The sequence below is a fragment of the Ambystoma mexicanum genome, chromosome 1q (assembly GCF_040938575.1).
Source record: "Ambystoma mexicanum isolate Mex_15411 chromosome 1q, UKY_AmexF1_1, whole genome shotgun sequence".
NCBI lineage: Eukaryota > Metazoa > Chordata > Amphibia > Caudata > Ambystomatidae > Ambystoma > Ambystoma mexicanum.
Genome location: NC_090922.1, coordinates 1,230,030,295 through 1,230,045,672, shown reverse-complemented (window position 1 = coordinate 1,230,045,672; position 15,378 = coordinate 1,230,030,295). Strand labels below are relative to the sequence as shown.

The 15,378-nt window shown below is 42.5% G+C and overlaps 1 protein-coding gene across 6 annotated transcripts in view; it reads left to right on the top strand.

Moving 5' to 3' along the window:
• EFCAB7 (EF-hand calcium binding domain 7) overlaps positions 1-15,378 on the top strand; it is a 1,178,320-nt gene that overhangs the window by 832,550 nt on the left and 330,392 nt on the right. For all 6 annotated transcript variants that reach the window (XM_069642000.1, XM_069641997.1, XM_069641998.1 and 3 more), the window contains one exon: positions 4,523-4,656. In XM_069642000.1, the coding sequence (XP_069498101.1) occupies positions 4,523-4,656 (134 nt within the window). The remainder of the gene's footprint in view (positions 1-4,522; positions 4,657-15,378) is intronic.

Here is a 15,378-nt window from a genome sequence, read left to right as displayed (position 1 = left end):
TCATAGAAAGAGACCAGAGCAGTCTCAGTGAAGTTGTAAGGATGAAAACCAGACTGAAAGTAGGGAAGTAGAGAGTTAGTGGAAATGATAAATGAGATTTGAAAATACACAGCCCATTCAGGGAGCTTAGAAAGATGGGGGAGAATGGATATTGGGCAGAACATTTGAGGGAAGAGAGGGATTCAGGATGGGTTAAGGATAGAATGGATAGTGGCATGTTTGAATAGGGAAGGTAAAACAAGTGGAAAGAGAAATGTTAAACGGAGCAGTTAAACGGAGCAGTAAGAAAAGGGAGAAGAAGAGGGTAGATTTAGAGACTAAGAGTAGATGGAACTGGATCGAGAGCAGCAGAAGTAGGCTGTGCTTGAGCCAGCAAGACTGCTGTGTCGGAATCAGAGAGAGGGGTGGTGTCATTTAGATTGTGCAAGTGTGCCACACGAAGTCTAGGGGAGAGGGTACAAGGGGAAATGCAACCGGAGCATCAGGGCCCTGAGTTAAGTGCAAGGAATACTGGGTCTACAGGGTGCAACCCATCCAGGTAGTGCAAGGTGGGCCAGGCGGCAAGTGTAGGCAGAATAATCAGGGGGGGGGGGGGCTGGTGCCCTGTAAGACTCGGAGGACACCAAGGAGACAGTCAGCAGACAGATGGAGGCACAAGAGTAGGTTAGTAGGGGGAGAGGGAGCGAGAAAGAGGAGGAGAAAAATAAGGTATTGAGGAGCTTCCAGAACTTAAGGAGATCGGGCTCAAGGCATAGAGAGGCAGGACGGCAATTCATAGGGAGGCACCTGCAGAGGAGAGAGATCTACCCCCCACTCTCTGCCTGGTGAAGCGACTGACCCGCAGAAAATTAAAGGTAGACGAGCGGAGGGCTTCAGAAGGAAGGTATCTTGGAAGAGAAAGTTGAAGATGGTGAGGGCCATGGCCCCAAAATGCCTTGTGGACAATTGAGAGGGTTTTGAGCTCGACCCTTGCAGCCCAGGTAGACAGTGGAGGGATTTCAGGGCCGGAGAGATGCGGTCCCTGGGCTTGAGGCAAAGGATAAGTTTGTGGTCCTGTTCTAGATGAGTTGAAGATGGCGAAGAGTAGAGTCAGGCAGATTGAGAGTCTGTTGCAGTAGTCCATCCTAGAGAGAACCAGAGCTCTGGCGACGGTGAGCCTCTGAGGAAAGGTGAAAAAAGGGAGAATACTTCTGAGGAGGTACAGCTGGAAATGGGCCATTTTGGCAAGGTCTGTGTTGTGGGGAGAGAAAGAGAGTGGAATCAAAGATAATCCTAATTTATTTTGCCTCACAAGAGGATGAGTGGAGAGGGCCCAAGGAGGGCGGCCAGAGTGAGGGAGGAAAAGTGGGACCAGGGGTCCCAATGTGAAGGATCTCACTCTTACTGGCATTATAGTAGAGATCGTTAGAGGCACACCATGCCTGAATAGCCGATAGACATTCTGGAATGAGCAAGGAGGAGCAGGATGCCGACGGTAGCCTGAATGCGAACAGTAGGATTGAAGGAGGTCAGTGTAGTACGATTTCTTGGCAGAGCGAAGAGAGGAGAGAAGAGAGGATAGCAGCATCAGAGTCTGTGAAAGACTTGCACCAGTGATGTTCGGCACAGCCAAGATTACACTGTAGGGAGCGAAGTTGTGGGGTGAGCCAGGCCTAGGGGACTTCTGAGCAGAAAACAATGGGGTTGCAGGGTATAAAATGTCAAGAGGTGTAGAGAGAGAGGAGTCAATAGAAGAAGTAGCAGAGTCAGCTGTGAGAGAAGCAAAATCTGGGATGAAAGGTAGGGAAGCAGTACATGTAGAAATGAACAGAGGTATCAAAGACCCACAGATTGCAGCGAAAGAAAGATTTGATTGGAGAAGGAGCAGGGAGACGGGGAGTAGAAATAATAGAAATGGAAAGGAGATGGTGATCAGACAAATAGATTGGCCGAGCCCAACAGAGGTAATAGACAGAGGAGATGAGAAGATCAAGCCAATTCAGGAGCCGGTGATGTGGGAAGGGGGAAAAGGGTTAGAAATTTAGTGGTAGGAATCACGAATAAGGATGAGATGGAGAGAAGAATGAATCAGAGAGGTGGAGTGTGTTTAAAGATGATAGAGGTAGTAGCGAGAGCTGCAAGAGTGATAGTGTTAATAGGTGAGATCCAGGTCTCAGTAAAGCAAAGAAAGTATAGGTTAAAACAAAGGAAAATATCAAGAGCAGAATGAGTTTTATTAGAGAGGGAGCGTGCATTCCAGAAGGCTTAGTCTATAGGGGTGAGGTGTTGAGTACAAGGAGGATAGCAAGGTTCCTGGAGGATAGATGCACAGCCGGAGGGTGAGACGAGTAATGCGGGGTAATGGGTAAGGCCATGGATAACAGGAAGAGCAAGAGAAGAAACAAAGAAATGAGGAAACAAGAAAAACGTAGATGGAGCAAAAAAACAAGAGCCAAGATGTGAGATGTAATCCACTCAGTGTGAGTGGTATGGGAACCTTTGGGGGCAGAAGGCGACAAGGTGGAATAATTGCGAGGAGAGGTCTGCCAAGATTTAGGCGTGAGCTGTATAATGTTGACACGGGTTAAGCTCAGCTTTCTGCGTTCAGCTTGAGGAAAGATCTCTGTGCTTACAGGTCAAATCTTGCATAGGATGGTGAGGATGGAAATGCCTCTGGGAACCCGAGTAGAAGTAGAAGTAGAAGTAGGTCAGTCCTACCCAGGTGGATCCACAAATGTCACTTTGTCAATAAAGAAATTAATCTGCTCTTCCAAATCAGCATGTTAACTCAAAGATGATTTTTCCAACCTTCAACTCTTAACCCTTCTTCTTTAGGGCATTTTTCTGTTTAGCCACAAAGTTTTGCTAACAAATACTTTTTTGTTTTCAAGGCTTGACTATTGTAAAGCAGCCTATGCGGAACAACCACAATATTCAAATAAAGGCCCCTCCAGAGAAGTAAAATTCACAATATCCCATCACTAAGAATACTGCCCTGCTTCCCAATCGCAAGAAAAAGGAATTTCAAGATAATTTGCCTGTCTGTGTGCCCAAAACATCCCCATGTGTTTGCATCTAAAACAGATTCCCTATGAACCTGGCCGCTCTAAGCTACTCTTTCTCTCCAAAATCAAATTGACTAAATGGGGGTGGGCAGGCATTTGTGTATCTAGTGCCAACCATGTGGGCCATCCTGCCCTCCTTTCGGCATTATATTTTGTATAACCTGGGTTTTTTAAAGGCACACAACTTAGTTTCTTCTAGATGTTAACTCTTCCTGCATGTGCCACCAAGATGCCTCATTGTAACGAATGCCTAGCTTAACAAATGACTATAACATAACAAGACTAAACTCTGATATTGAACTCTATACGACTGTTGCCACTAAACACAATTTGTTTTATAAGCTCCTTACAAATGCACAATAAATAAATATAATTCCACAACCTGTAAGTGGCATCGCAATGTTACATCCCCCTCATGCCAACTAGTACGCTCATGAAGCTACAGAATTACAGTGACACCTACATGGCTGCAAAATTCATAGGCTACTCCAACGCCAGTTGGCACAACAGTGAACACATTACAGAAAACTGCCTATGACTGCTGGAAGCAAAGACATTACCATTTGGAATATGGCCATTTTCTGAATTATGCCACAATGTTCTGGATGGTGACCTCCACCTTTCTTGAAATGCCTGATGGGCGACTCTTATAACAAGGTTACTGCCTTGTAATGATTAAAGGTTGACTTGCCAGTTAATTATGGAAAGTATGTTAGTTCCTTGTTGCAACAGTTGCACTTATGTACATTCGTTATGGATAAGGGACATCTACCGCCCGTTCTATTACACTCACCTGCTTCACTCTGTCGCATGGAATCGCCATTCATTACTCATTCCATCATTCTACGCTCACCCATACACTTTGCATTCGAAACATTCAATTTGCCATGATTCATGAGATACACATGTGATTACAACAAGGGCTGGGACTGTAGATTAAACATATGATGGCTCTTAATGCCCATGGTCTTTGTAATACAATGGTTGTCTCTTAAAGGAATTGCAGGCCCTTTGTCCACATAATCCAATCAGAAAGTAACTATGGGTAGATGTTTTCTTAAACAAACGATCATTACAGGCAAGGTAATGTGTCAAATCCATAATCCAATCATCAAATATTTTAGAGCACATTAAGCCACGATGCAGGGAAGGGAGTAATCTCTTCAGACATCCAAACTTAGGCTCATGGTTTGTCATACCCAGTAAAGGAAGGCTGGTTACACAGCTCTGCTGATAAAGGACAGCCTTATTTGATGTGTGGGTCTTCTAGTGGAAACTAAGTTTAGAATTATTCTCAAACGACAGCGCATATCAAACGATGTTGGCCTTTCTTTAGTATTGTGATTACAAAGTTGATGCTAACATTCATGACAAAAACAGATTTTGGGATTAATAGTACATGGATAAAGCGATATGAACTGCAGGATAATGCTTGGTTTAACTAAAATAAATTGGCACTTTTTTCCTGAAACTTCTAGGGCAACTTTATCAGACATATTTGACATGATTGACTTAGATGGAAATGGTCTTCTGAGTCTTGAAGAATACAATTTCTTTGAGCTAAGGACTAGTGGTGACAAGTGTGATGATGATGCCTGGTCTCTTTGCAAAGGTGAGTTCACACATTTATTTTCAACATGCGTTCTATAAATGTATATTGCATCAGAGCACATTAGATTTAAAGCCTCCCATCCCCCCTCCTTTTTTTCTTACTATCATCCCCTTCTAATGTCCTTCCTACTTCATGTGTATTCTTGCAAATCATGCGTATGTGCAATTAAGTCTACTACATCACTCTGTGCATGAGGCAGCAAAACATTATTTGCAGCTGCCACCATGACCATGATTTTTGACAAATGGAAGTAATGGGTGCTTCTTTAGAACTTATATTGTAGTTTATGATACAGAGCACATACCAACAAAAGTGAACCTCAACATAGTTATCCACCCAGGGAATGGGAAACTATATAAATAGAAAGGATTTCCCTTTAGAATACAGCGGAAGGTACTTCTATAGAAAGAATGCATATGTTACCAACAGAAAATATAGATATCCATTGCATATATATATATATATATATATATATATATATATATATATATATATATATATATATATATATATATATATATATATATATATATACAATTATTATTATTATTTTTTTATAGGAAGCCCTAAATGCGTTAGCTTTAGAAGTCCATGGACTTCTTCTAGCACAGAGTGAAATGATAAGGGAAGAAGCAGCCCACGTTCATTCTGAAAGCAAAGAGGGAAAAAGTTTCATTGGTTGAAGGGAAAGTATGCATGGAATGCAGGTCTGCTGCAGCTGTCTTATCTAAAGGGCCCTACAAACTCATGGAAGAAGAGCACAAACGTCTTCACTGAAAAACAGTCCACGTTTGTAGCTGAGAGTTGCCTTTTAAGAACTAATCTTATTTCACATAGAACTGTCGAATGTGATAGATTCTCAAAGATAGGGAGGAGGCGTCTTAAAGTGGGTCCCAGTAATGTTGTAAATTACAAATATTCTTTTAGAAACGTATTGAAATGAAAGATTTAAAACCATATAATTGGAAAACAGCGTGCATATTTCATTTTCCTCAGAGTCTAAACCTGTGTTTTGCAACTTCCTTGTACTATCGGTACCCCCGTGGTTTCAATACAGCTGCTAACGTTTACTTGTGGGGTTAACATGTAACACTACAAAATCAAATGATGTTCGCCAGGTTTAAATGGTGCAGTCTTAACTGTTACCTCAGCATGCCTGAAGCTTCACAATGACTTCCTGGATCTTATACAATGTAGCAAATACAAAATGCATTGTGCGTTTTCTTTTTTTTTATTTTAATGATTTTTATTGTTAAAATATTGATTTTGATACAGATATCAACAGCATTGTGCGTTTTCTAACACTGCAATGTCGGCGGTTGTTCAGTGTGTCTCTTGTTTCATAATGGGTGGCAACCATTTGAGCCAAACAACCAGGGTATCCGTTACTGATGTCTGGTATTCTCGTTCATTAGGGGCTCTGAGCAATAGTGGCTAACAGCAATAGGTGTAGTGGTATGGGAGGGTTTCTCGTCTCACTATTGATGCAATTGCCTTGCTGGCCGTGGGTTCAAAGTTGACTATAGTGTGTCATAAACCAATATTCATGTTCAGACTTCTATATTTGTAGGTTAAGCATGAGCTCCCATGTTCTATTGTGTGCGGTATTTGAGATGTCACCTCTCAAAGCCATCACTGATAGATCCTGCAATGTGTGCCCATCTTGTGTGCAGTGGCAGGCCATTGGGGTTTCCGTTTTGTGGTTGGAGATGGTGTTTATAAGTAGGCACGTCTTTTCATGCAGCACCTGGCAGGGCTCACCTGCATAGTGCCTCAAGGCACATTTCTCATTGCATCTTCAACATCTGTTGCCATTGACCACCTTCCATCCTACTTGTCCTCAGCACCCTCCATCCCTAATATGCCACGACTCTGTTTTGTTTTACCTGGACACCTTCTACAAGTGATGTTGTCATGACTAGCACTTAATTCCCTTTGCTTAAGCGCCATGTACTTACTGCGCCATTGGTGTATCACTCTAATGCGCCCATCTATCATGTACAGATGTGTAACCATCGCCTCATGGCGTCAACTTACGAATCAAAAGTGTTCAGCACACTTACTGCTTGTGATGATAACATGTTCTTCACAGTTTAACAAGAGGCAGATTCCTCTGCGTACGCGTATTCAATTGTTTTCTTAAAAGTTAATTTCCTTTTCTTTATAGATACATAAACTCTTCATACTCTTTTTAAACTTGCTTGAAGGTCATAATTTACCTTGCTGTGGTAGCTGCATTATCTCCGTTGCCATTGTTTTGGGTGGACCTTATTATTTCTCACTGATTGTGGTCATGTCTGTGATTTTATTCATAACGTGGCGTCACTTTTCTTGGTAGGACTGTTTAATTTCTGTCCTCCAGTCTGTTTGACCCTGCAATATAATCTTAAATCGTGCAGTACCATATGGGGAATGCAGTATTGCACGTGCATCAAGCCTTGTGCAAAGTGGTGGTGCGTGCAATGTTGGTTTGTTACAATGTACGCAGTGCATGGCATTTATTTCTGTGGTGCACGGTGTTTTATATGTATGGTTTTCTATATTTTAATGGCATTCATTTCTTTATCCACGGTTGGATTAAAATGAAAAAGTGCTCAGTGATGCACTGTGATGTGTAATATGTTCCCTTTCTCATATGTTGCCCGCGAATTGTCCTGCAATCACACGTTCTTGCATTAGAGTGCTAGCGTTTTTAGTCTTGATGTAACCTTTTTTACTTGATTAGGGTGTTACCTACCTCTTATTGTTTTAAGCAATCAAATGTTGTACGTGATTATTATACATAGGTCTCAGGTTTCCATGCATAGATCACGAGTGATGGGGGGTTGTTAATCATATTCCTTACTTGTAAGCAATTTTGGAGAACACTGTATGGAGTGATACATGGTTTTCAAGCCTGGCTGTCTGTCTGGGGTGTTGGTGCACCTAGACGTTTTAAGCACTAAGTTAATATTAAGTTAAGCATGCATTCCGGTAGTTTATCATATACCCACTAGTTGGTTATTCTCATTTTCTATACATTCCTTGATTTCAATTTTCATGTAGGGAAGTATTTGCCCTAAGTCTACATGTTATCTCAATGTACTCCTCACTTGGGGTTATGTTTGTATTGAATGTGCTTTACTGTCCACTTAGTCGTTTTCCTGTCCTTTTCCTGTCCTTTTCATCCCTTTTATGTTGTGAAGGAGAAGTGGTTCCTCTGTTCAGTGAGTGTTCTGTTATTTACACGGTTGTGAGTGTTCTTTGGTGGACCATATAGCCCCCTGTCTATTAAGTGCCATTGCAGCACACTTTGTGTGGCGGTTCTCACATTGTTTGTAGGTTGTTCCTTTTGTCCTTGGGATGCCCATACATTTTGGTGTGAGAGCTCGACTTCCTTTTTTGGTTTTGCTTACCTTTGGGATATTATGAATAGTGGTGTTGTATCTTGTGTGCTGGGTTGATGTGCCTTGTGTGCCTTGGTAAGCTAGATGCTTATGGAATGTGTCTGATGGCTCTCAGTTCTTCTTTTATGGCATTACAACCTTTTTTACTGTAGTGTTCATTTTCTGCAGCAATTCCCACCTCGTGATTTGAAGCCATTTGGCATTTGCAGAAACTTGTTCTACAGGAAGTACTCCAGGAAGAAACTTCTGCCGTCTTAGTGAACAATCTATGTTCAGCTGGTATGTCCTCATTTGCTTCCTCTGATGTTGTTGAGAAATAGTCCCCTCTTTTCTCTCATTTTAGTATGAGGGATCTTTTCTTCCTTCGGTGTGCCTTCATTGTAGAAAAGCCGGTGATCTGCGGGTCGCTTTGAGGCACTACTAGGGCTGGCATGTTCATCCGCACTATTAAACAAACTATTCCCCACTTTAGTGGCAACTTCTTATTTGTTCCACAGGCCCAGCAGTGGTCCGTCAGGACTGCTGTTCCTCCCTTCGTGCATGGTACATCGAAAATGCAACCACACTTGGTGTTCTGTCCAACTTTCATTGTGTCATTGTTCCTGAAGCATAGGGAAGCGTTCTTCAGGGGTAATATCTGAAGAGGTCCCCTCTCATCGTCGACCCAAGTTAATAGCCTTGTGATTTTAGGCCATTGGCACACTTTCTCTGCGTTCACCACAACTTCTTCCCAATGTTCCAAGAACGCCATTGCTTTGCACATAATCAGTCTATCCTTCAGGGGCAGGGAATGTACCTTTGATTTGCAATTGGCCTCTTTCCCATCATCCGGGTATCTCTTTCCCATTTCTGTCCTTGCATTGTAGTACTTGGTTCTCCAAGAATCTAACTCCTGCTCCATTTGTTCCAGGTTGCTCGTATTTTATTATTTGGTTCACTGTCTCCTTTTGTGTTCTCGACTTCATCTCTTGTGTGTAATTATCTTCTTGTTGAGATGTCGCTTTATTCACCCATAGAAGTGAAGCTGCCCTTCCCTGGAATTGTCCTCTGATCAAGCAAAATGCAAGGTGCGTCATGCAGTGTGCCCTTGCTACAGATATTTCTATTGCTATGAATGTTCTGGATGCTCCTGTGGCATAGGGATAAGGGAGCAAACCTAACCTCTTTCAGTCGGTGTCTCTCGGCCCACCTGTCTCATGTGTTTGTACCACATGTTATTGGCTATTTGGGCTGCATCAGTGAAATATGAATTCATGTGTCCAAAGTATTTCACTATTTCTCTTTTTGGACGTTTAGATTGTTCAGTGACTGCAAAGGTTTCTTGGTTGTTAATTTCATTAAACTTAAGAACGGGTAGTTTACTCATATGTGGGTTTGGGTACATTGCACAGGAGCATTTACTGTAATGCAATAAGAATAAAGGCATAAAGTACACTGAATGTGACGCATGTAGCTATGAGCATTGCTGCTATGGCATCAATATGCTGTAAATAATCACGTCCGTGAGGCTGTTTACGACCTAGCATCATATGTCTCATGGAACTGAATATTCCCATTTTGTCACATTGTGCTCCTTCTTTGTATTACTGAAAAAGTAACCTTTATAGGAAATCTGCACTAAAATGGCAACTAAAAGTCTCTCAATAAAACCTTTTTGGGGGTTTGTTAGCTATGAGTGTAGGGTTTCTTCTTCTGAAATCAGTGGAAGTGCCCATTATGTATGATAGAATGTATAATTGTTGCGTTGGCAACATCAAGATTAGCTTTGTTATTCACTTTTTCCTTTAAAAAATTGTAGGTGGATGTTTACAGAAATAACTGGAACAACTGTATGAACACTTCAGTGTTGAGTCTTTCGAAAATAAAACTCCTCTTTGGATCTTTCAAACTTCTAATAATTGATTCTGTAGTTAAGTCTTCGCTTCTTAGAACAGAGTAAGAATTAACAATGTATAATAAAATCTCAAGAAACAACTTTTTTAACCGAAGCATCGGTTGCAATATCCTTGTATGCTGTGCTGTGGGCTTTAAAGTGACTCGCTGTGTTTTGCGACAGTTTAATATTGTTTTTTAAAAAGTATTTTGAAGTTATTATTCTTTTTTGACACAAAGTTCATTGTTCTTAGGTTAAATCAGTCAGTTTTTGTCTGCTTCTAGTCATTGCTCTCGTCTGGACTTGGTTTCCTTCTTCTTCCTTATCAGTCTCAGGCACTTCTGGCAGGGAGGTCTCTCCTTTGTATGGTTTGACAGCACTGAGCTGAAGCCACGCTCTTCTTCCTTCCACTTTCACAGCTGTGGGTTTGGTCTTTTCCACGAAATATGGCCCTTCATAGCGAGGCTTGAGCCATTTCCTTACAAAACCATTAATTAACACTTGGTCTCCAGGATATAACACAGGTGGCTGGAGTAATGAAACACTTGCGGTCATAGCCATCAGGTAATTATGCATTTCATCACTTAATACTTCAGACATACTATGTGCATCAGTTAGTGCTCAAGTAGGAGATGGAAGGGGCATGTGCATACAGCGTCCAGTCAACAGCTCATTAGGAGCCACGTGGTGATCTGAGCTTGGCCGATTTCTCATAGCGAACAGAAATAAGGGTAGGCAATGCAGCCATCCCTTCTTCAGAGTAGCCTTCAATTTGTCAATTCCCTCTGAGCAGTCTGTTGAGGCGTTTGCAAATACTGTTCGGCTGTGGGTAACGAGCGAATGAAAGTGTGCTGTATACACAAAAGAATCACAATCAGCTCATTCACTTCATTTACGAAGTGCAAGCCATTATCGGACCCAAGGACTTTGCACACTCTCCATCTCAGGAAGACCTCACGTATGAGGAAGTTCACTGTGTATAAAGCATCAGGCTGCATGCATGGACCTGCCTCGATCCATTGTGAAAAAGGGCATATGACCGCCAGCATGTACCTGTAGCCACTACAGATTTGGAGCATGTCGACATAATCAATATGCAGGTGCTGGAATGGTACAGTAGGACGAACTATCGCTCCTAGCACTTTTAAGAATGTAGGTCCTGCAGTGAATTGCTGGTATACTAAACATTTCACAATTAATGCTGCTACATGTTCAGTCAGATTAGGCACAAACCAATGCTCTGAAATCGAAACTGCAAGCCTTTCTCGGGTTACATGGTAGGGTGATGCAGCAGAGTTAGTGTAACATCAAGTAACGCAAGTGGAATAGCTGGCTTCCCGGTGCTATTCTGTCGCCACATCGCAGCAACGGGTGAAAAAGAACACCCCCTACATGTCCATGAACTGCTCTTTTACTGGTGCTCCTCCCTGTAACTCTATGATCTGGGCCATAGATAATACATTGAACCTTTCCTGCATAATCATGTTTTGTACAGTTCGGACATGTTTGTTAGGTGCTGTTTAGAACTCAATTTCTGAAAATTACAGTGCTCTTTTTGCTTCCATATCTGCGGCTGCGTTACAGTGAGAAATTAAGTCTACACCTTTAGTATGCTCTGAGCATTTTAACACGTCAATGGCCGATAGTATCTGTAGTGCATCTGAGTCTCCAATAGTTCAGCATGTTGCACTAGTGTGCTGTCTGCTCACAGAAAATCATTTCTATTCCACCTGACAGTCCTGAATGTACTGTTGACGTCATGTAGGCGTAGTCTGAGTACACTATCTCATCCTCCTCATGTGCTTCGAGGGCTATATTCGCTACAAATTATGCTGCTTGTGCTGAAAATGTGGATGGTAATCTAGTGCTTCTCACTACCTCAAAATCCCCAATACAATTTGACTTTATCACTGCCGTTCCAACATGTTGTTCCCCCTGTGCTCTGGTTGATAGATGCTGATCTGTCAATAAAGAGAATTTGTCCCCCTGCAAAGCCATTTTCCTTTACTTGTGGTATCTCTTTATACTGCTCTGTATATTTGGTGCATTCATGCACGTCCTCACCTTCTTGTATTAGTTCTGCTATGAACGTTGCTGGGTTCACTGCTTTGCACCTAACAACTTTGATCGCTGGTGTGGAAATGATTACTGTATACCCTGACGCTCTTTGTGTGGTTAATGTACTTCTGAGTTTTTCAAGAATGGCAAATCGGGGCTGCTCCATGTATAATGTGACTGTACATCCCATTGAAATGTAGAACGATTTCTCTATTGCTAAAGCTTGTTCGCATAGGATAGTGGCCTCGCATAACTGAATCCAAGATCCCACTATAAAATGCTGGCGGTTTGTGCCTAACGTCTTTTGGGTGAGCTCTGCTGTCATTATCACTCCGTCTGAATGTGAGAACAAATACAATTCTTCATTGTAATCAGGAATCCCTAAAACTGGTGCAGTGCAAATTGCAATTTTCAGGTCATCAAACTCCTGTCATTTCTTCTGTTCATGCTATACCACTGTTCTCTTGTGGCTTCCTTCAGTCCCTTTAACAGAGTTTTAATATGGGTGCTATAATCGAAGACCCACATTCTATAATAGTTACAAAGGCCTAGAAACAGCTGCATTTTTCTTATTGTCTTTAGTTTAGCCCTTCTCATAATTGCTTCTGTGCTTTCAGTGGTTAACTTTTTACTGTCTTTAGATATCAATTGTCCTTCTTCTTGGCAATATTGCAGTTTCTCCTTGTCTACCTTGTAACCTCTTTCTGCTACCAGTCATCAAATATATTGAGTCCTTTCTACACTGCTCTTCTGTCTCATATTATATCACTGTGCTTTCAAGGTGTATGTTGCCTAGGTCTATTTGCAGTAGTCAATAAAATATTGACGGGGGCTCACAATACCCGTGCGGTACTCTTGTATGTTTCCACTTGGAATTGCTATACGAAAAGGAAGTCCAGTATTGGGATTCTTCGTGCAGAGATATAGAGAAGAAGGCATTCTTCAAATCTATCACAGTAAAATATATAGCTTTGCATGGAATGTTACATAACATGGTAGCCAGATTTAGGACTAATGGAAACTCTGCTTCAACAATCTGGTTTAAGGGGCGTAGATCCTGAATAAATCTCCAGGATCCCCCTGTCGATTTTTTTCACTCACTGGATACACTGCTGTATTAAATGGTGATTATGATGTTACCAATATCCTTTGTCTGTTCCCTAGACATATGATACTGTTTTATTTGTGGCCAAATGCCTCCTGGTTTTAATTTTATTTTGACTGTTCTGGATCCTTTCAACAAACCAACATCATATGGACTACTTGTCCATAGTACACTTGGTACTTGTGCCAAGTCATCTTGAAAAAACAATGGGGACTTTTTTACTAGTTACATTTATTTGCGGCACTGTCATGATCTCTGCTTCCAAAAGGTCAGGGTTTTCCCAACTCCCTTTGAAGCAGATCCATAACCCAGGTTCCGAGTGCCAACCAGTCCCAATTGGGACCTTTTGGACCCAGTCCTGGCGCCAGTGGCACCAGGCTCATAAATATGCCCAGTCCCAGCGCTGGAAGCGCCGGGCTCATAATGCTTGGGTGGACTTACCTGCAGCAGACCATGCTGCTTACTTGCCTGCCAGTTGAGCCTCTGATCCTCTTCTGTTTGGAACTACTTTTCCTGTTGGGTGGGGCAGGAGCCACTCCCTAGATTCGGAACACTGGAACTCTTCTGGAAAGCAGGAACTCTTTTCTTACCTAGGCGTGGCTGTGGAAGGAGACACCTAAGCACTACAGGAGGCTATTTAAACCACACCCGATGGATGAATCTTGCTTTGCGTTATTCTGCATCCTCTGCAGCAGAACGCTCATCGTGTCTTCTGCATCTGATCCTGGGCCTAAGGAAAAAGGCTTACCATCCTGAATCTAGTCTTCAGCAACACCTATAAAGACAAGAAAGAATAGGTTAGCATTACGGTCTTCAGTGACAGCTCTTCACTTACCTGGTCCATCGGCTGTCACCAACGCCTCGCGCTGCATTCCGGCTTCTGAAAGACAAAGGCTTACCTACTCTTCGTGCGCTCCGGAGGTCTTCACACTGCATTCCGGCATCTGAAAGACAAAAGCTTACCAACTCTTTGCACGCTCCGGAGGCCTTCGGCGCTGCATCCCGCATCTGAAAGACAAAACAAGGTGCGTTTAAAGACATTGGGGAACTTTAATACTCACGTGCCATTACTCCTTTCCACATCTAACCCAGTGGGTATTCCGGCACCCTGCAGCCGCTCCGAACTTGTACTTGCAAAATAAAAAGACAGTTAGAGCGCATCGTGAAGCAGGCAACAAGCGCTTACTTACGTGCTTCCAGGCGCTTCTATTCATCACACGGCTCCATCTTCAACTCACTTCAGCCCGTCATCCGCCATCGCCGGAACCCTGCAAAACAAGAAACATCATTACTAAAGACTTTAAAGACATTAGAATTACTCGAAACTTACCGTTCGTGCAGTAAACGACGGACAGCAGTCCTCTGAAGTCAAGAGGCCTGCTCCCCTTATCCAGTGAAGAAACTGGTTACAGCACCCTGCCCCGAGGCAGATGGAGAGCACAGCGTTCACTTACCTAAGGTGAGAGCGTTAACCTTTGGGGTTCTACAGGAGAAGAGAAAGGGAAGAAGAGAGAGACATTCAATAACCCAGTTCCTTAATCCCATATTTTCTATCTGCAGACATCTTACCCTTCGAGTCAGACATACAGTGCACAGAGGTCCAGCCCAAAGAGCCAGCCGTGTGTTACACATTACCTTTGAAGATACGGTATACGCCCAGTCAAGACCGGCGCCTCTACGGGAATCAGGTGAGCGTAACAGGCACTTCTTGTTCTCAATTAAGATCCAATACGTAAGGCTTATGAAGAACACTGTCTGTATCACTATCTGAAAAGAGTTCTTCATCAGTCCAATCAGTCAGTCTACTTCCCTCATTAAATGCTATCACTGTTTTCCATACTTTTCCTTCATCGTTAGTCCCATGGAGGATCACCCCACCTTCCCTTACAATGGATCCTTCTAGTTCTATGGGAATTATCTGTCCAAGCTCCTCATCTATTAGTGTCTCGGGTCTGAATAAAACGTCTGAAGGTAAACGGTGTTCTGCCTTCTACTCCTGGAAGCCAAGCAATTATTACACATACCTTATAGAAGAATATTTCCGGGTCCAAAGGTATACCTCTTTGAACCTGCTGTCCATGAAAGGCTGGTATGAATTCTTGCACATTCATATAATGAATGCCTGGTGTGGAACATATTATCCCTTGGTCAGTAAACGATAGTCATGTTTAGTTGGCTCATCAAATCTTGCCCTAAAATATGAACTGGTGTCTGTCGAGAATGTAATAGTGGCATGGAAAAGTTATGTTCTCCTATCTGAATAGGTAAATCATCAGTAAATGGAACTCTTGTAGCTGCCT